This window comes from Bufo bufo, chromosome 1 (genome assembly GCF_905171765.1).
Source record: "Bufo bufo chromosome 1, aBufBuf1.1, whole genome shotgun sequence".
In the NCBI taxonomy this organism is placed as follows: domain Eukaryota; kingdom Metazoa; phylum Chordata; class Amphibia; order Anura; family Bufonidae; genus Bufo; species Bufo bufo.
This window is the reverse complement of record NC_053389.1, coordinates 767,155,757-767,178,890: the sequence shown is the minus strand read 5'-3', so window position 1 is coordinate 767,178,890 and position 23,134 is coordinate 767,155,757. Positions and strand designations below refer to the sequence as shown.

The window sequence follows — 23,134 nt, the reverse complement described above, 5'->3', positions numbered from 1 at the left end:
ATAACGTTGCCCTAAAGCCTATGCGTCCTGATTGGTTTAAATAATCTCAGTGGGCGCGGTCGGAAAATTATTTTGTTAGAAATACGCCTGCGCAGATTACGCTGGCCGTTCATTGGGTAAGAGGAGTTAGACGTAGACGAACTATTCACTCCTGATTGGCTAGAGTACTTATAAAGGACAAGTGAAGGCGGTAACTTATGGGTGAAGGGACGGATAATTGTCTTCACTCCCTATTGGTCTTTTGAAACTGTATTGGGCGTGTCACATTTCGCAATCTGAAGCCTAATTGGCTGGCGGTTATTTTTTGCCGGTGTGATTGGCTGACGGTCGGTTGCCATGCCGCGTACCGCGCCTGCGCAGTGGTGGTGCGTTTGTGCGGCTGGTTGTAGGCTCTGCTAGTTTCATGTCGACTACGCACAGACCTGGGGATGGCAGCGGATATTATCCCCCCGGGGACGTGCTGGCTCGGCAGCGGCAGGAGGAGGCCGCCTCTGGCTGGGGTCCTGGATATTACTCTCAGGGGACTGCAAGAAGCTGGGCCGGAGGTGGAGAGATAGCAGCAGCTGCCGGAGCCCAGGTACTGCAGTCCATTCTTATGTCTGCCAGCCACATCCGAGTCTGAGAAAGCTGGGTGACGGCCAATATGGCCGCCTCTCATCCAGAGCAGGAGTGGGAGGAGCTGGCCTTGAGAACTTCAGGGAAAGTGGCTGCTGTGGTGGTCCCCAAGGATCCGGGAGCCTTCACTATGCTGCCCATTGCAGGGGTTGTCACAGATTTATGCTGGAAATATGTAATGCAGAATATTGGGGAGGTCACGTGGCTGTACGTGATGTCATAGGGGGGGGGGCAGACCTCCCAAGTGTCCCTCTTTTTGATCTGAGGTATAGAATTGCATTATTAGGCTACTTTCACACTTGCGGCAGAGGATTCCGTCGCCAGAACTGCCCGCCGGATGCGTCAAAACGCAGGCAAACTGATGGCATCTGTCAGATGGATCAGGATCCTGACCCGTATGACAAATGCATTGAAATGCCCGATCCGTCTTTCAGGTGTCATCCGGAAAAAACGGATCTGGCATTTATTTTTTTCACATTTTTTTGGCGGACTGACCGCAATGCCGGATCCGTTTTGCCAGGACACTCGGGGCCTAATGCATGTCAATGGGAAAAAATGACTTATCCGGCAATAGTTCCGGAATTTTGGCCAGAGATAAAACCGCAGCACGCTGCGGTATTATCTCCATCCTGATCAGTCAAAAAGACTGAACTGAAGACATCCTGATGCGTCCTGAACGGATTGCTCTCCTTTCAGAATGCATGGGGATACACCTGATCAGTTCTTTTCCGGTATTGAGCCCCTAGGACGGAACGCAACGCCGGAAAAGAATAACGCTATGTACAATAGATCTGCATATTAGACCCCATCCTGTATATTATTTCATTATTTGGATTCTAGAAATTTCTATATTCAGATAATTTTTGTAGGAAAAAATGCTTATAGCAGCACAACGAAAAATTAAAGTCTTATCTTGTGGTGGTGCCAGCCGTGTTGGGAGCCAGTCAGAAGTTCCCCCTTGGATGCGTCATATAGAAGAAACCGCAGCACTCTCCTGTCTTCAATTCAGTGGAATTTATTTCACCAGCAAAACAAATGCGACGTTTCGACCGTAAAGGTCTTTCTCAAGCAACATTGTTGCTTGAGAAAGACCTTTACGGTCGAAACGTCGCATTTGTTTTGCTGGTGAAATAAATTCCACTGAATTGAAGACAGGAGAGTGCTGCGGTTTCTTCTATATGACGCAGATAATTTTTGTGTTATTGTGCGCTAAGAAAACTATTGAAGTTAGGGCTGCAGTAAACGATTATTTTAGCAATTGAGTATTCTATTGATTATTTTTTATGATTAATCGAGTAATCTAATAAGAAAAAATGAATTAATAGACGGTTTTCCTTTATGAAAACTCAGACCCCCTGCCATCAGTCCCCAACACCCTTTGTTCCCCGCTGTGCGATCAGCCCAAGTGCTTCAGTTCCCCCAGTGCCATCTGCCCCTCCATGCCATCCACTGCCATGTCCCCCACTTCCATCAGATCAACCCCTCCATGTCCCCCGCTCCCATCTGCCCCTCCATGCCATCCACTGCCATGTCCCCCACTTCCATCAGATCAACCCCTCCATGTCCCCCGCTCCCATCTGCCCCTCCATGCCATCCACTGCCGGCTGTCCCCCTTCAGTGCCATGTCCCCAGCGCCAGTGAAAATACTTACCCTTTTTCTTGTAGGGGCGCTTCTCCACAGCTCCTTCCTTTTCTTCTCCGCGCGTTGCACTGGATCCTGACGTCTCACAGTGTCGGGTCATGATGCGCCCCTTACGTGCACTATGACCTGATGATGCGTCAGGATCCAGTGCAGCGCGGTGCGGGTGACCATGTGGCGGTAAGTAATAGCAAGCGCTTCACTCCCGCTCCGTGGTCACATGACCCAAAATTAGCATTGATGATTTTTTTTTGGTCTCTAATTATTCGATTCAATCGAGTAATCGTTTTGGCCCTAATTGAAGTGTATAAATACGCAGGAAAATGGATCTTTCACACAATGAACAATAGAGCAGCCAGTAGCAGGTCCGGTGAACTCCGGCAGGCTCAGGATCATGGACTTAGGCCGAATGCACACGGCCGTGAGCGGTCCGTGGTATCCCGGCCTGGATTCCTGCTGACAGCAGGAGCGCACGGCGTCATTGGTTGCTATGACGCCGTGCGCTTCATGCCGCCGCTGCTGTACAGTAATACACTCGTATAGATCATACCAATGTATTACTGTACAGCAGCGGCGGCATGAAGCGCAGAACGTCATAGCAACCAATGACGCCGTGCGCTCCTGCTGTCAGCAGGAATCCAGGCCGGGATACCACGGACCGCTCACGGGCGCGTGCATTCGGCCTTAGATTCAGGATGGGAGCCTGTAGGGCAGGGACGCTCAACCTGCGGCCCTCCAGCTGTTATAAAACTACAACTCCCACCATGCCCTACTGTAGACTGATAGCTGTAGGCTGTTCAGGCATGCTGGGAGTTGTCGTTTTGCAACAGCTGCAGGGCCGCAGGTTGAGCATGCCTGCTGTAGGGTAACTCTGGACCTCCCCCTGTCAGCTCTCTGTCATCCAAAACTAATCAATCTTAGCTGCCCCCACTCGTCAGATCAGGCTGACGAGACACCTTTGCATTAACCACTTCTACCCCAGGCCAGTTTTCACCTTCCTGCCATTTTTTGCAAATCTGACATGTGCCACTTTATGTGGTAATACCTTTGGAACGCTTTTACTTATCCAAGCCATTCTGACACATTGTACTTCATGACAGCCATAAATTTGAGTCAATATATTTCACCTTTTATTTATGAAAAAAATCCCAAATGTACCAAAAATCTTGAACAATTCGAAATTTTCAAAATTTCAATTTGTCTGCTTTTAAAGCAGAAAGTGATACCTCATAAAATATTTATTACTTAACATTCCCCATATGTCTACTTTATGTTGGCATCATTTTGTAAATGTCATTTTATTTGTTGGGGACGTTAGAAGGCTTAGAATTTTAAAAGCAATTCTAAAAATGTTTAAGAAAATTTCCAAAACCCACTTTTTAAGGACCAGTTCAGGTCTGAAGTCACTTTGTGGGGCTTACATAGTGGAAACCCCCCATAAATGACCCCATTGTAGAAACTACACCCCTCAAGGTATTCAAAACTGATTTTACAAACTGTCAACCCTTTAGGTTTTCCACAAGAATTAAAGGAAAATGGAGATAAAATGTCAAAATGTCACTTTTTTGGCAGATTTTTCCATTTTAATTTTTTTTCTTTAACACATCGAGGGTTTAACAGCCAAACAAAACTCAACATTTATTACCCTGATTTTGAGGTTTACAGAAACACCCCTCATGTGGTCGTAAACTGCTGTACGGGCACACGGCAGGGCGCAGAAGAAAAGGAGCGCCAGATGGTTTTTGGAAGGCAGATTTTGCTGGACTTGTTTTTAGATGCCATGTCCCATTTGAAGCCCCCCTGATGCACCCTACAGTAGAAACTCCCAAAAGTGACCCCATTTTGGAAACTAGGGGGATAAGGTGACAGTTTTATTGGTACTATTTTGGGCTACATATGATTTTTTAATCGCTTTATAATACGTTTTTTATGAGGCAAGGTAACCAACAAATGGCTGTTTTGGCAAATTTTTTATTTTTTACAACATTCACCTGACAGGTTAGATCATGCGCTATTTTTATAGAGCAGGTTGTTACGGACGCAATGATATCAAATATGTCTACTTTATTTTACATAATAAAGCATTTTTGCAAAATATAATTTTTTTGGTGTCTCCATTTTCAGAACACCATATTTTTGTTTTTCTGTCTTGTGCAGGGGCGCATTTTTTTGCAGGAAGAGTTGATGTTTTTATTGGTACCATCTTTGGGTACATATGATTTTTTGATCTTTCATTATTACACTTTATGAGGCAAGGTGACCAAAAAATTTTGTCGTTTTAGCACTGTTTTTATTTATTTTTACAGCGTTCACCTGAGGGGTTAGGACATGAGATTTTTATAGAGCAGGATGTGTCGATACCTAATATGTATACTTTTTCTTATTAATTTAAATTTTACACAATAATAGCATTTTTGAAACAAAACAAAATGTTTTAGTATCTCCATAGTCTGAGAGCCATGGCTTTTTTTTTTTTTTGACAGATTGTCTTAGGTAGGGGCTAATTTTTTTGCGGGATGAGGTGACGGTTTGATTGGTACCATTTTGGGGGGCATACACCTTTTTGATCGCTTGGTATTGCAGTTTTTGTGATGTAAGGTGACAAAAATGTTTTTTTTTGTTTTTTTTACGGTGTTTATCGGAGGGGGTGGATAATGTGATATATTTATAGAGCCGGTCGTTACGGACGTGTCGATACCTAATATGTGTGTGTATTTTTTATTTTTTTTTCTTATATAAAATCAGGGGAGAGGGGCTTTTTCTTTTTTTTTTACTTGAAACCTTTATTTTTATTTTTTTACTTTTTTTTTTTTTTTTTTAAACTTTATTTCTGTCCCACTCTGGGACTTTACTTTTGGTGTTCTGATCCCCTCTGCAATGCATTACATCTGTATTGTAATGCGTTGCCTGATCGTGTACTACACTGAGAAATACACGAACAGGTTGCCTAGGAGACCGGGCCTGGGGCTGGATCTCCTCGGCTCCTGTAGAAGGCAGGTCCCGGTGCCGTGCAAGTCCTTGGGCAGCCTCTGCACGGCATCGTGCTGCCTTCTCACCCATTGTGTCCCCGTCACAGCAGTGCGGGGACTCGATGCGCTCCCTCACCTGCCTCAAATCCCTTCTTTGTCGCGGTCAGCGCTGATCGTGGCATAGAAGGGGTTAATCCGCCAGCATCGGGTTGTACAGCGATACCTGCGGATACAGCAGGGGCCCAGCTATCAGGGACTGCCGGACCCCTGCAGTGATCGGGCGCGCACCGCTCCGGTGCCCGCCCGATCACCATGACGTAATAGTACGTCAAAATGCGGGAACGCACCTGCCGCCATGACTTACTAATACGTCATATGTCGGGAAGGGGTTAAATAACACCCGAGTACACTTTACAGCTGCTAGCATTCACCGGTTACTAATGCAATCTAGGTAACGCTTCTTCTAAGGTCATGAAATCGTTAGAACACAAGAAGGCTCTTATTAAAGTGAACTTTAATATCAAAAACGGACAGGGAGCGCAAACATACAAAAAATAACCTAAAATATTCAGACATATACATACAGTGCAAAATAACAGTTTGGAAATTAAAAGGGATAAAATCAGAACTTAATACGTTATACAACAGTTGCCTGGGGAAGCGAGAGTCTGGAGATCCCCCCCCCCCGGCCTGTGAGTATAGTAATGACCCATTATGACCTCTGCTGCCCATCAGGTCTGCCTCCAAATCTTTGTATTAAAATATATTTTCAGTCATTCATCCAAGCAACTTCATATTACCTCCATCCTAACGTCCTAACGTCCCGCACACGTGTGCGTACCAAACATGCCGGAGTTATCTAACTGCTCCCTGTTACTGAACTGGGATCGATTTGATTTTGATGACATGGAAGCACGTGGGCCAATTATGGATTAGGCCACATATTTCTTTGATGTATATCGCAAGCCAGGGGTTCCATGTGTGATCTCGGCTGGAGAGCATGCTAGCCTTTTCCTGATCGCTTCAACGGTTCTGGTCTGTGTAAGGCCTCTTTCACACTTGCGTTGTCCGGATCCGGCGTGTACTCCATTTGCTGGAATTACACTCCGGATCCGGAAAAACGCAAGTGAACTGAAAGCATTTGAAGACGGATCCGTCTTCAAAATGCGTTCAGTGTTACTATGGCACCCAGGACGCTATTAAAGTCCTGGCTGCCATAGTAGTAGTGGGGAGCGGGGGAGCGGTATACTTACAGTCCGTGCGGCTCCCGGGGCGCTCCAGAATGACGTCAGAGCGCCCCATGCGCATGGATGACGTGTCCAATGCGATCACGTGATCCATGCGCTTGGGGCGCCCTGACGTCACACTGGAGCGCCCCGGGAACCGCACGGACGGTAAGTATACTGCTCCCCCGCTCCCCACTACACTTTACCATGGCTGCCAGGACTTTAGCGTCCCGGCAGCCATGGTAACCATTCAGAAAAATCTAAACGTCGGATGCGGCAATGCGCCGAAACGACGTTTAGCTTAAGGCCGGATCCGGATCAATGCCTTTCAATGGGCATTCATTCCGGATCCGGCCTTGCGGCAAGTCTTCAGGATTTTTGGCCGGAGCAAAAAGCGCAGCATGCTGCGGTATTTTCTCCCGGCCAAAAAACGTTCCGTTCCGGAACTGAAGACATCCTGATGCATCCTGAACGGATTTCTCTCCATTCAGAATGCATTAGGATAAAACTGATCAGGATTCTTCCGGCATAGAGCCCCGACGACGGAACTCTATGCCGGAAGAAAAGAACGCAGGTGTGAAAGAGCCCTAAGGCTTGTGTATGACCCTCGCGCGGTCTTCACGTTTTATGACTGGGTTCTCTGGTCTCTGTGAAGTGGTTCCATCTTACAGATTTTATGGCTACAATCTCCTGACCTGGATTTTGGTAAGGGAACGTGGACAAGGTTATGACCTGAGGGAGGGGTGTCTACTCCTAAAAATAATTTTGATATCTGGACGCCTCTATTATCGCACTTTTCCTCGGCCAGCACAGCCTGCCAGATTAGGTAAATGCAAGTGTGAACCTGCCCTTATCACTAGTCTATATGTTGTAAAGACTCAGAGTTTCTGTGCCTAAAAAGCCCCAGTATGACTATTCAGTGTTGTGCTTGTGAAGAAAACCGTAATCCCATTAGGCATAACAATCCTGTCTTTGCAGCAGAGCCTTACCATAGAGAAGTGGATAAGGCTGCTGCCTGCTATACAGAGGATTTTGGGTCCAAATCCCAGCCTAGAGCTGGAAAATAATTTCTTCTATATTCAGCACACACTGAATTTTCCATAACTCTACAGACTTAGGGCTCATGCACACGTCCGTTGTTGTTTTGCAGTCCGTTTTTCACGGATCCGTTGTTCCGTATCTGAGGGTTTTTTTTTTTCTCTGATTTTAAGTCTTCTTCCGTTCCGTTATTGCACAAAACATATCCGTATGGTTTCCGTATTTGATCAGTTTTTTGCGGATCGTATACAGAAACAGTAACTTATTAATCACCAAACACATGAGCAATATGGGCTGGGCATAGCATTTCTACAGTACGGACCCGCAAAATACGGATGTGTTCCGTATTTCTTGCGGACCCATTGACTTGAATGGGGCCTCGGACCGTGATTTACGGACAATAATAGGACATGCACTACTTTTTTGCGGAACGGCCATGCGGACAAACGGAAACGGAATGCACATGGAGTAACTTCTGTATTTTCTACAGCCCCATGGAAGTGAATGGTTCCGTATACGGTCCGCAAAAAAAAAACGGAACGGAAGCGGAAAGAAAATACGTTCGTGTGCATGAGCCCACGCGAATGTAATTTCTTTCTGTGTCCGTTCCGCTTTTTTTGCGGATCGTATACGGAACCATTCATTTCAATGGGTACGCCAAAAAAACGGAAATTACTCTGTGTGCATTCCGTTTCCGTATGTCCATATTTCCGTTCCGCAAAAAAAAGAACATGTCCTATTATTGTCCGTATTACGGACATGGATAGTACTGTTCTATTGGGCCAGCTGTTCCATCCCGCAAAATACGGAATGCACATGTCTGTATTTTTTGCGGAACACTAAATAATTATGGTCGTGTGAACAAGCCCTTACTGGTATTGCACTGATGTTCAGCCCATTCCAGTGAGTGGTAGTACCCGCCACACCTGTGTGTATGGCACTGTGCCCGGGTAAACAGTGGAGGGCCTGCAGTGATCCAGCCTTTGCTTGAGCTGAACTCAAAGATCTGAAACATTTTCTACATAGACAATAGACCCATTACTCTCAAATATTGTTCACAAATCTGTCTAAATCTGTGTTAGGGCTCTTTCACACTTGCGTTATTGTCTTCCGGCATAGAGTTCCGTCGTCGGGGCTCTATACCGGAAGAATCCTGATCAGTTTTATCCTAATGCATTCTGAATGGAGAGAAATCCGTTCAGGATGCATCAGGATGTCTTCAGTTCCGGAACGGAACTTTTTTTGGCCGGAGAAAATACCGCAGCATGCTGCGCTTTTTGCTCCGGCCAAAAATCCTGAAGACTTGCCGCAAGGCCGGATCCGGAATTAATGCCCATTGAAAGGCATTGATCCGGATCCGGCCTTAAGCTAAACGTCGTTTCGGCACATTGCCGGAGCCGACATTTAGCTTTTTCTGAATGGTTACCATGGCTGCCGGGACGCTAAAGTCCTGGCAGTCATGGTAAAGTGTAGTGGGGAGCGGGGGAGCAGTGTACTTACCGTCCGTGCGGCTCCCCGGGCGCTCCAGAGTGACGTCAGGGCGCCCCAAGCGCATGGATCATGTGATCGCATTGGACACGTCATCCATGCGCATGGGGCGCTCTGACGTCATTCTGGAGCGCCCCGGGAGCCGCACGGACTGTAAGTATACCGCTCCCCCGCTCCCCGCTCCTACTATGGCAACCAGGACTTTAATAGCGTCCTGGGTGCCATAGTAACACTGAAAGCATTTGGAAGACGGTTCCATCTTCAAATGCTTTCAGTTCACTTGCGTTTTTCCGGATCCGGAGTGTAATTCCGGCAAGTGGAGTACACGCCGGATCCGAACAACGCAAGTGTGAAAGAGGCCTAAGTGAGCACTTCTCCTTTGCCGAGATGATCCATCCCACCTCACAGGTGTAGGATATCAAGGTGCTGATTAGACAGCATGAATATTGCACAGGTGTGCCTTAGACTGCCCACAATAAAAGATCACTCGGAAATGTGCAGTTTGATCACACAGCACAATGCCACAGATCTCACAACGTTTGAGGGAGCGTGCAGTTGGCATGCTGACTGCAGGAATGTCTACCAGAGCTGTTGCCCGTGCAATGAATGCTCATTTCTCTACCATAAGCCGTCTCCAAAGGCGTTTCAGAGAATTTGGCAGTACATCCAACCGGCCTCACAACCGCAGACCACGTGTAACCACACCAGCCCAGGACCTCCACATCCAGCATGTTCACCTCCATGATCGTCTGAGACCAGCCACCCGGACAGCTGCAGCAACAATCGGTTTGCATAACCAAAGAATTTCTGTACAAACTGTCAGAAAGCGTCTCAGGGAAGCTCATCCGCATGCTCGTCATCCTCATCGGGGTCTGGACCTGACTGCAGTTCGTCGTCGTAACCGACTTGAGTGGGAAAATGCTCACATTCAATGGCGTCTGGCACGTTGGAGAGGCGTTCTGTTCACGGATGAGTCCCGGTTTTCACCGTTCAGGTCAGATGGCAAACGGCATGTGTGGCGTCGTGTGGGTGAGCGGTTTGCTGACGTCAACGTTGTGGATAGAGTAGCCCATGGTCGCGGTGGGGTTATGGCAGGGCTTGACAAATTTCCTTGGAATCTAGGAGCCAGCTTAAAAAGTTAGGAGCTAGGCGGAGCCGCGTCATAAAGTCCTCAGTAGATGCCCCCATAGTGCTCCCCCCCCCAAAAAATTCTGTATACCATGTTACATATGCAGTGTACATGAGCTGTATAGTATGGTATATGCAGTATACAGGACCATGATATATGTACAGTATGTAGGACTATGACATACAGTGTACGTGCTGTATACTATGATCTGTACAGTGTACATGTGCTGTATACTATGATCTGTACACAGTGTACATGTGCTGTTTACTATGTTACATACGCAGTATACAGGACCATGATATATGTACAGTATGTAGGACTATGACATACAGTGTACGTGCTGTATACTATGATCTGTATACAGTGTACCTGTGCTGTTTACTATGTTACATATGCAGTATACAGGACCATGATATATGTGCAGTATGTAGGACTATGACATTCAGTGTACGGGCTGTATACTATGATCTGTACAGTGTACATGTGCTGTATACTATGATCTGTATACAGTGTACCTGTGCTGTTTACTATGTTACATACGCAGTATACAGGACCATGATATATGTACAGTATGTAGGACTATGACATACAGTGTACGTGCTGTATACTATGATCTGTATACAGTGTACCTGTGCTGTTTACTATGTTACATATGCAGTATACAGGACCATGATATATGTGCAGTATGTAGGACTATGACATTCAGTGTACGGGCTGTATACTATGATCTGTACAGTGTACATGTGCTGTATACTATGATCTGTATACAGTGTATATGTGCTGTTTACTATGTTACATACGCAGTATACAGGACCATGATATATGTGCAGTATGTAGGACTATGACATTCAGTGTACGTGCTGTATACTATGATCTGTATACAGTGTACCTGTGCTGTTTACTATGTTACATATGCAGTATACAGGACCATGATATATGTGCAGTATGTAGGACTATGACATTCAGTGTACGGGCTGTATACTATGATCTGTACAGTGTACATGTGCTGTATACTATGATCTGTATACAGTGTATATGTGCTGTTTACTATGTTACATACGCAGTATACAGGACCATGATATATGTACAGTATGTAGGACTATGACATACAGTGTACGGGCAGTATACTATGATCTGTATACAGTGTACATGTGCTGTTTACTATGTTACATACGCAGTATACAGGACCATGATATATGTACAGTATGTAGGACTATGACATTCAGTGTACGGGCTGTATACTATGATCTGTACAGTGTACATGTGCTGTATACTATGTTACATACGCAGTATACAGGACCATGATATATGTACAGTATGTAGGACTATGACATACAGTGTACATGTGCTGACACCTCAGGCCTCACTTGGATGAGAGTAGTAGTAATTTGCACTGGCGGCGGGTAGTTACCTGCAGGTGAACCTGAGAGCCACGAGGAGGGCGCAGGGCAGCACTATGGCCCCGCACAGCAGGTCAGGCCTCCAGCCCATCAGACACAGCAGCCGCTTAACGTGCTGCCAGGCCGGACTCTGCATTCCGCTTATAGAGCAGATGGGCGGCCCGAGCTCGCTGGGGGCAGGACGGAGCTTCTCCTCATCACACCACATCTGTCACAGTGGACTTCCGCGGCGTACGCTCAGCCATGGGCAGGGAGCGTGTCCAAAGAGCAGCCGCATATATGGAACCTAAGGCACCGTCACACAGCTCTCCGCTCATCTCCACTCCTGTGCTGCCTCTGGACAGAACGGTCCCCCTCCGGAGCTCCGCACCTGTCACCCGGGCACCTTTGAAAACGGGCTGACAAATACCCAAGCGCCAGGACCAAATTCCTGGTCGCCATGGCGACCTGGCACCTGCGATTTGTTGAGCCCTGGGTTATTGTATGGGCAGGCGTATGTTATGGACAACGAACACAGGTGCATTTTATTGATGCCATTTTGAATGCACAGAGATACCATGACGAGATCCTGAGGCCCATTGTTGTGCCCTTCATCTACGACCACCACCTCATGTTGCAGCATGATAATGCACGGCCCCATATTGCAAGGATCTGTACACAATTCCTGGAAGCTGAAAACATCCCAGTTCTTGCATGGCCAGCATACTCACCGCACATGTCACCCATTGAGCATGTTTGGGATGCTCTGGATCGGCGTATATGACAGCGTGTTCCAGTTCCTGCCAATATTCTGCAACTTCGCACAGTTATTGAAGAGGAGTGGACCAACATCCCACAGGCCACAATCAACAACCTGATCAACTCTAGGCGACAGAGATGTGTTGCACTGCTTAAGGCAAATGGTGGCCACACCAGATACTGACTGGTTTTCTGACCAGTATAATATATATTATTTATATATATATAATATATATACAGTACAGACCAAAAGTTTGGACACACCTTCTCATTCAAAGAGTTTTCTTTATTTTCATGACGATGAAGACATCAAAACTATGAATTAACACATGTGGAATTATATACATAACAAACAAGTGTGAAACAACTGAAAATATGTCATATTCTAGGTTCTTCAAAGTAGCCACCTTTTGCTTTGATTACTGCTTTGCACACTCTTGGCATTCTCTTGATGAGCTTCAAGAAGTAGTCCCCTGAAATGGTCTTCCAACAGTCTTGAAGGAGTTCCCAGAGATGCTTAGCACTTGTTGGCCCTTTTGCCTTAACTCTGCGGTCCAGCTCACCCCAAACCATCTCGACTGGGTTCAGGTCCGGTAACTGTGGAGGCCAGGTCATCTGGCGCAGCACCCCATCACTCTCCTTCATGGTCAAATAGCCCTTACTTTCAAAGTTTTCCCAATTTTTCGGCTGACTGACTGACCTTCATTCCTTTATGTAATGATGGCCACTCGTTTTTCTTTACTTAGCTGCTTTTTTCTTGCCATAATACAAATTCTAACAGTCTATTCAGTAGGACTTGCAATAGAAAGACCAGCACTCCGTAATTCCAATAATGAAAAAGAATTTCTTTATTCGTCACCCATATGGGTGACTAATAAAGAAATTCTTTTTCATTATTGGAATTACGGAGTGCTGGTCTTTCTATTGCAAGTATCTGGGGAATCAACCTATTGACCGTGCACCTGGACCCCGACTGAAGCACAGTGCCGCCCATTTGTTCCTAATCTATTCAGTAGGACTATCAGCTGTGTATCCACCTGACTTCTCCTCAACGCAACTGATGGTCCCAACCCCATTTATAAGGCAAGAAATACCACTTATTAAACCTGACAGGGCACACCAGTGAAGTGAAAACCATTTCAGGGGACTACCTCTTGAAGCTCATCAAGAGAATGCCAAGAGTGTGCAAAGCAGTAATCAAAGCAAAAGGTGGCTACTTTGAAGAACCTAGAATATGACATATTTTCAGTTGTTTCACACTTGTTTGTTATGTATATAATTCCACATGTGTTAATTCATAGTTTTGATACCTTCATAGTCATGAAAATAAAGAAAACTCTTTGAACATTTTTTATTCCCCCCCCCTCTGGCGCATTAGAAGGGTGCATGATGTAACTGGTTGTAGTATCTTTTTACTGGTGGATGTAGTTGTGAGTTATCCACTCCGTTCTGATCCTCAGATGTGTCATGTGACCAACACTCTGACTTCTCCTGACACAGCGTCTTACGTGTAGACAGGAAGGCCGTTTATTCATTAATTCATTCTGGAGCCTTGATGTTGGCCTCATGGGAAGGAATGGAGAAAGTGACCTGTCTGCTCATGAGGAGAGTCAGTGTCTGTCACAGCTGAGGATCAGAAGGGAGGGGATAACTCGCAGATACATCCATCTGTAAGAAGATTATCTTCACTACAGTTTACATCGTGGACCTTTCTACTGGGACAGAGAATAACATTTCTATTGGAGTTCTTCTTTATCTGGTTAAAAATAAACATTAGTAAAAAGATCTGTTGGTTTCAGCAATCTGGTTGTGTGGACTGGACACTCCCCCACATCAGTGGTTTCATCTGCCCCCCCCCTTCCGTTTCGTTCCGGTGGTCTGTATAATGGCCCCTCTCCTCCCTCTCACAGCTGGAGACTGTGTCCTATATATTGATATACAGACCAGAGAACAGTCCTATTATATAAAAGATATATATATATACACCGGAGACTGCATCCTATACACTGATATACAGACTGGAGAACAGTTCTATTATATAAATGATATATATACACCGGATACTGCGTCCTATACACTGATATACAGACCAGAGAACAGTCCTATTATATAAATGATATATATACACAGGCGACTGCGTCCTATACACTTATATACAGACTGGAGAACAGTCCTATTATATAAATGATATATATACACTGGAGACTGCGTCCTATACACTGATATACAGACCGGAGAACAGTCCTATTATATAAATGATATATATACACCGGAGACTGCGTCCTATACACTGATATACAGACCGGAGAACAGTCCTATTATATAAATGATATATATATACACACCGGAGACTGCGTCCTATACACTGATATACAGACCGGAGAACAGTCCTATTATATAAATGATATATATACACTGGAGACTGTGTCCTATACACTGATATACAGACCGGAGAACAGTCCTATTATATAAATGATATATATATACACCGGAGACTGCGTCCTATATACTGATATACAGACCGGAGAACAGTCCTATTATATAAATGATATATATACACCGGAGACTGCGTCCTATACACTGATATACAGACTGGAGAACAGTACTATTATATAAATTATATATATATACACCGGAGACTGCATCCTATACACTGATATACAGACAGGAGAACATTCCTATTATATAAATGATATATATATACACCGGAGACTGCGTCCTATACACTGATATACAGACTGGAGAACAGTACTATTATATAAATTATATATATACACCGGAGACTGCATCCTATACACTGATATACAGACAGGAGAACAATTCTATTATATAAATGATATATATACACCGGAGACTGCATCCTATACACTGATATACAGACCGGAGAACAGTCCTATTATATAAATGATATATATACACTGGAGACTGTGTCCTATACACTGATATACAGACCGGAGAACAGTCCTATTATATAAATGATATATATATACAGCGGAGACTGCGTCCTATACACTGATATACAGACCGGAGAACAGTCCTATTATATAAATGATATATATACACTGGAGACTGCGTCCTATACACTGATATACAGACCGGAGAACAGTCCTATTATATGAATGATATATATATACACCGGAGACTGCGTCCTATACACTGATATACAGACCGGAGAACAGTCCTATTATATAAATGATATATATACACCGGAGACTGCGTCCTATACACTGATATACAGACTGGAGAACAGTCCTATTATATAAATGATATATATATATATATACACCGGAGACTGCGTCCTATATACTGATATACAGACCGGAGAACAGTCCTATTATATAAATGATATATATACACTGGAGACTGCGTCCCATACACTGATATACAGACTGGAGAACAATCTACGTGTACGCCGGTGTACAGACGGGTTGTGTCGCATTGTTCATTCATTCCATAGTACAGAAGATCACACAGTCATACATCATTTATTTTGGAAGAAGTCTTGAGTATCTCAGTAATCCCTGTTATGATGACGCAGGCGCTCCTTGTGCATTCGTCTGGGCTTGCTCACACGTCTTTATCACGTGGGCTGATTGTCACGCCATGACTCATTGTGTAATACCTGTGGTAAGTCAGAGGACACTTCGTTCGTGCTCTTCGGAGGTAAGGCTGTGTGCTCTCTTGTCCTGAATATTACATATCCAGTCTTGTATTGGTATTTTTCTGCTGGTCCTGGAGGGATATATTAGGCTGTCTACATTGTAAATGTAATTGTATGGTAGCACTGATGGTAGCCTTAGGCTACTTTCACATTCCCGGTTTGGCTTTCCGTTTCTAAGATCCGTTCAGGGCTCTCACAAGCGGTCCAAAACGGATCAGTTTTGCCCTAATGCTTTCTGAATGGAAAAGGATCCGCTCAGAATGCATCGGTTTGCCTCCGTCCCGTCTCCATTCCGCTCTGGAGGCTGCCTGCAGCGTTTTGCTGTCCGCTTGACAAAACTGAGCCAAATGGATCCGTCCTGGCACACAATGTAAGTCAATGGGGACGGATCCGTTTTCTCTGACACAATAGAAAACTGATCCGTCCTCCGTTGACTTTCAATGGTGTTCAAGACGGATCCGTTTTGGCTATAGAAGACCTAATACAACCGGATCCGTTCATGACGGAAGCGTTTTTGCAGATCCATGACCAGAGGTCGCAATAACGCCTGTACAAACGTCATAGACTCCTGTTCAGGCCATTTTACTACCTGGAAAAAGTCTAAGGTGTACCGATACGCCTTAGACTTTTCCCTGCCATTCATCAGCGCAGTGAACGGCACGGGCAGCGCAGCGATGCTGCCTGAAACAACCAATAACAAGACTCCTTACAGTGAGGAGCTTTGTGATTGGTCAGTTTGAGCGGGCTGCCGGAGCTTATGGCACACCGCTCTGAAGTGAGTAAGGAGGCGCGCGATCCTTACTGGTGGGCAGGGTGGATAAAAATCAATGATTTAAAAAAAAAAATATGATTTTTTTTTAATTTAAATCGGAATTTTTTTAATTTAAATTGGATTTTTTTTTTTTATATAAAATGCTTTTTGAGGAAAATATATTACCATCCAAAGGTTATTCCATCATGAAATAAAGATTCGTTTTTTAATTATGTAGAATAAGGCTGTACGTAGACTCCATATTGTTGAATGGGTTAGGCAGTGGCTGAGGGACAGACAACAGAGGGTTATAGTCAATGGAGTATATTCAGACCAAGGTCTTGTTACCAGTGGGGTAACTCGGGGATCTGTTCTGGGACCCATAGTGTTTAATATATATTGCAGAAGGCCTCGATGGTAAGGTGTGTCTTTTTGCTGATGACACAAAGATTTGTAACAGGGTTGATGTTCCTGGAGGGATACACCAAATGGAAAAGGATTTAGGAAAACTATAGGAATGGTCAAAAATCTGGCAACTAAAACTTAATGTTGATAAGTGCAAGATAATGCACCTGGGGCGCAAAAACCCAAGAGCAGAATATACAATCAGTGATACAGTCCTAACCTCAGTATCTGAGGAAAGGGATTTAGGGGTCATTATTTCAGAAGACTTAAAGGTAGGCAGACCATGTCATAGAGCAGCAGGAAATGCTAGCAGAATGCTTGGGTGTATAGGGAGAGGCATTACCAGTAGAAAGAGGGAGGCGCTCATGCCGCTCTACAGAGCACTAGACCTCATTTGGAGTATTGTGCGCAGTACTGGAGACCATATCTCCAGAAGGATATTGATACTTTGGAGAGAGTTCAGAGAAGAGCTACTAAACTGGTACATGGATTGCAGGATAAAACTTACCAGGAAAGATTAAAGGACCTTAACATGTATAGCTTGGAAGAAAGACGAGACAGAGGGGATATGATAGAAACTGCTAAATACATAAAGTGAATCAACAAGGTAAAAGAGGAAAGAATATTTAAAAGAAGAAAAACTGCTACAAGAGGACATAGTTTTAAATTAGAGGGGCAAAGGTTTAAAAGTACTATCAGGAAGTATTACTTTACTGAGAGAGTAGTGGATGCATGGAATAGCCTTCCTGCAGAAGTGGTAGCTGCAAATACAGTGAAGGGGTTTAAGCATGCATGGCATAGGCATAAGGCCATCCTTCATATAAGATAGGGCCAGGGGCGATCCATAGTATTTAGTATATTGGGCAGACTAGATGGGCCGAATGGTTCTTATCTGCAGACACATTCTATGTTTCTATATGTGTAATTTTTTTGGTAAATAAATTCCATTAATCCATTCACAATGTCATGCTCTTCCAGAGGTTTTTGTAAGATTATTGGGCAGTTTCTCTGCCTACAAGATATTATCACAGGTGCTTGGTTTACATTTGCAGTTCTCAAAACTGAATTTGACTCAGCAGAGATCACATGCCTCCTCTTCACAGCAAAAATGTTATAACAAGAACAGAGTTGAGAAAAATACCTTAATCCTAACTTCTACAAACCTATGAATGCAGAGTCAAACTAATATGAAAAGTTATTCTAAAAATCTTCATCTACTTGCATATTATAAGTTATACCAGCAAGAATTAGTCTTTATGTAGAAAACTATGATTTAAATCAAGCCTTACTGACTAGTGATTTAAATCGTGATTTAAATCAGTTTGATTTAAATCAAATCCACCCTGGCTTGCTGTGAAATATAGTGGGGGTCCCGGATCTGAGCGCCTTGTTTTCCTCTCTAATGAGGAGTCTGAAGCGCTCAGCCGAGCGCGGTCTCTCCTCCCTGCTGAACTGAAGACTGCCTCAATAGAAGGTCTAGGGGACCGTCTTCACTACCGCGCTCAGCAGTGAGGAAAAGTGGCCGAGCGCTTCAGACTCCTGCTCATAGAAGTCAGCGAGGGTCCCAGCGCTAGACACTCCAACAGGAGACCTCCATAACGGACAGACCTGTCACCCGTAGACCTCTATGTCACCTGTCAGCTTTCTTATGGATCCATCAAGGATTCATTGCAGCATGTTCCATCAGACACTGCATGGCGGCACATGGTGCTACAAGGACTGCATGTGGCCATTTACAGCCTCCAGGACATACAGTCCCTCTGCCAAGCACATGAAGTCTTCGCTGTAAGGGTCCATTCACACATCCGTGTGTGTTTTGTGTATCCGCAAAACACAGACATCGGCGATGTGCGTTCCGCATTTTGCGGACCGCACATCGCCGGCATTCTCATAGAAAATGCCTTTTCTTGTGGACAAGAATAGGACATGTTCTATTTTTTTTCGGGATTGCGGATAGAAATGAATGGGTCTGCAATTCCGTTCCTGCGTGATGACATTATCCAGGTCCACAACATGACTGTGACGGTGCAAGGCATGTGCCCGGGTCTTTTGCTTGTGCCCTTGGCACCAGCATGCACCACCATCCATTGTGCCTGTGTCCTGCTCCGCCAGTGCCTCAGGTCTCTTTAGAGTCTACCAACAGCCCCGGTGGCACAACATGCCCACCTGAGAGCTCATCTACAAGGAGGTAACTTTGCGGGGCAGCAATGGCCACGTGATGGATGGCATACCCCAGTGACCAGCGGCACAGAAACAGCAGCAAAAATTAAAGGGATTGTCCCAAGATCAACACTATTTACCTATCCATACTTGACCCAGAGAACACTAGAACATGGTAACCAAGGTGGGGCCCTCAGCGATCATGTACTTGAAGGGGACATGTCTGTTTTACTAACGACTTGCATTTCCCATGCAATAATAATTCTGGGGAGTCAATTCTTGTGACTCTATATTGTACCATTCCTCTATTATTCCTACTAGAACTTATGAACGAATTGCTAGTAGTCTGCAATAAAGGTCCAGCTGGATGTTACCAGTTGACAGCACTGATTGAATAATGTCAGGCTGTGCAGGGACACCCCCATCTGGACCTTCACTGCAAACTGCCAGCAAGTCATTCATAACTAATAACAGGAATAACAGTGACCTCGGTGGTGCCGACCCCCTCAGCGCAACAGTGACCTCGGTGGTGCCGACCCCCTCAGCGCAACAGTGACCTCGGTGGTGCCGACCCCCTCAGCGCAACAGTGACCTCGGTGGTGCCGACCCCCTCAGCGCAACAGTGACCTCGGTGGTGGCGACCCCCTCAGCGCAACAGTGACCTCGGTGGTGGCGACCCCCTCAGCGCAACAGTGACCTCGGTGGTGGCGACCCCCTCAGCGCAACAGTGACCTCGGTGGTGGCGACCCCCTCAGCGCAACAGTGACCTCGGTGGTGGCGACCCCCTCAGCGCAACAGTGACCTCGGTGGTGGCGACCCCCTCAGCGCAACAGTGACCTCGGTGGTGGCGACCCCCTCAGCGCAACAGTGACCTCGGTGGTGGTGACCCCCTCAGCGCAACAGTGACCTCGGTGTGCTATCCGCATCCTTTCTGTCCCCATTGAGAATGAATGGGTCCGCACCTGTTCCGCAGAATTGCGGAACTGATGCGGACCCATTCTACGGACGTGTGAATAGATTCTTATATAAAGTTTCTAGCTAGACTTAAACCTTCTTGTGGGAGCGGTGGAGTGGAGAAAATCATCACAAGCAAATACATTGTTTCAACTCCCATCTATCATACTTACATTAGAGCAGGGGTACTCAATTGGCGAATCGCAGTCCAAATCCGAACCGTGGTTGACAGCTGTCCGGACCCAGGTGCCCGCTCTCACACGGTGCCAGAGCCTAGAAGCAATGAGCACTTCCATCAATACAGATGAAAGCGCTCATTGCTGGAGCGCAGGGAGCTGGGTCCTGTCCCTCACCGCTCAGCTCCCCGCACTCCTCCCCTCCTTCAGGCCAGTCGCGCTCTGAATGGTGAAACAGGAAGACTTCTCCCTGCTCCTCCAAATCGCTCTGGCGACACGTGTGGGCAGAGCCTGCAGCCCGGAAATCTGCATAAGCAACGCCCACACCGTGCTGCAGCGCGATCTGTGTCTGCAGGGGAGAGAGGACTGTGAGCTTCAGGAACGGGACAAGGTGAGTAGTTACTGTGTTGTTTTTTGTTTTTTTTTAACACAGAGGGGGCACAATGGGCATTTGTACTCTGGAGGGGGCACAATGGGCATTTGTACTCTGGAGGGGGCACAATGGACATTGCAAATGTGAAGGGGGCACAATGGACATTGCAAATGTGAAGGGGGCACAATGGACATTGCAAATGTGAATGGGGCACAATGGACATTTCTACTCTGGAGGGGGCGCAATGGGCATTTCTACTATGGAAGGGGTGCAATGGGCATTTCTAATGTGAAGGGGGCACAGAGGGAATTTCTACTATGGGGAGGCACAATGAGCATTTCTACTATGGAGGGGGCACAATGGGCATTTTTACTATGGAGGAGGCACAGTGCACAGAGGGCATTACTACTATAAAAGGGGCACAGAGGGCATTATTACTGTGAAGGGGGCACAATGGGCATTGCTAGCACAGTGGACATTACTACTATTAAGGGGGCACAATGGGGATTTCTACTCTGGAGTGGGCACAGAGGGCATTACTAATGTGAAGGTGGCACAATGGGCATTTCTACTCTGGAGGGGCACAGGGCATTATTACTGTGAAGGGGCACAATGGGCATTTCTACTATGGAGGGGGCACTGAGGCCATTATTACTGTGAAGGGGGCACAATGTGTATTATTATTAAAGGGCATTATTACTGTGAAGGGGGCACAAAGAGGGCATTACAACTGTAAAGGGGCACAGATAGGGTGGTAGTACTGTGAGGGGGCACTTAGGGTATTCATACTCTGTCGGGAGGAACTAAGGAGCCCCATAATGTGTGGGGGCACCAAGTGATCACCCTGCTGTGAGGGTGCACTTAGCGGTTACATACTCTGTGGAGCAGTAAAGGGATATCGTACTGTCTGAGGGGCATTAAATGGGCATCATTATTGTTAGGGGGCACTGAAAGGACATTCTTACTGTTTGGTCAGCAGAAAGGAGATTAGGTGGGCTTGGAGGTGTGGATCATTGTAAAATAATAATAATGCAGCGCTACACGCCAGTGGTGGTGTCCCTCCTTATATCGTTTTTTGTTTTGCAGTTCGGACCTTCATCCTACGGCAGACTCAGGTATGTGGACTTTTACAAAAAGTACTTGAGTACCCCTGCATTAGAGCTTCAATGACGGAGCAGTTTTTCCAGATAATAACAGAGCTAAACCAGACAGTTAACCCCTTCAGGACCGTGCCGTTTTTCACCTTAAGGACCCGGCCATTTTTTGCAAATCTGACCAGTGTCACTTTATGTGGTGATAACTTTAAAACGCTTTTACTTATCCCGGCCATTCTGAGATTGTTTTCTTGTCACATATTGTACTTCATGACAGTAGTAAAATATTTCATTTTTATTTATAAAAAATCATAACAATAAGTTTTTTTCCTTGCATTGCCATTTTCTGACAGCCATAACTTTTTTCATATTTCTATCTACCTAGCTGTGTGAGGGCATTTTGTGTGGGGTGAACTGTAGTTTTTATTGGTACCATTTTTGATCACTTTTAGGGCTCATGCCCATGACTGTTGGCTGTTTTGCAGTCCGCAAATTGCGGATCCACAGAACACGGTTCCCGGCCTTGTGCGTTCCACATTTTGCCGAACGAAATGGACAGCGACTAATAGAACAGTAATGTGGACAAGAATAGGACATGTTCTATAATTCAGTGTGTTGTCCGCATCTTTTGCAGGGGAGTGGCTATAGCTCTGAATTAAATATACGCTGGACTCACTGACATCACGCTGGACTCAAATCAGCTCATTAGCATGCGGCATCTTTGTGTGTATATTATGAGGTAACCATCTGTCACGCCTGTAAGTGAATACATCTAAGGTAGTTTTTAGTAGTTAATGATTGTATATAATTAGTTAGATTATAATCAAATATCCACATGACAGGTTCCCTTTAACTACTAAAAAGTGCCTTAGATGTATTCACTTACTGGTGTGACAGATGGTTACCTCATAATATACACACAAAGATGCCACATGCCGCATGCTAATTGAGTCCGGCGTGATGTCATTGAGTCCAGCGTTTTTTTTAATTCAGAGCTATAGCCACTCCCCTGCCCACCTGCTGCTGATTCATATAGAAAATAACTGTCATTCAGCAGCAGGTGGGCGGGGAGAGTCAGGAGCTCATGAATATTCAGGACTCATCATTATCAGCTGGAGATTTTCAATACAAGATGTTGGCAGATTGACTAGGTCAATTAAAGAAAGTGACCCAGCATTGTGCTAAGAGAATCAGTCACTTATTTATGTTGCCCTTAGTTAGGACACCATAAAACTGATGACAGGTTCCCTTTAATGATTGTATATAATTAGTTAGATTATAATCAAATATCCACATGACCAGTTCCCTTTAAGGCCTC

General features: G+C 45.3%; 1 protein-coding gene across 2 annotated transcripts in view; it reads left to right on the top strand.

The window, feature by feature from the left end:
- Positions 1 to 309: 309 nt before the first annotated feature.
- BAG4 (BAG cochaperone 4) overlaps positions 310 to 23,134 on the top strand; it is a 37,418-nt gene continuing 14,593 nt past the window's right edge. Inside the window, exon 1 of one of the 2 annotated variants that reach the window (XM_040414738.1) lies at positions 310 to 577. In XM_040414738.1, the coding sequence (XP_040270672.1) occupies positions 404 to 577 (174 nt within the window). In that variant the 5' untranslated portion in view covers positions 310 to 403. The remainder of the gene's footprint in view (positions 578 to 23,134) is intronic. The other variant, XM_040414737.1, reaches the window with a different exon arrangement.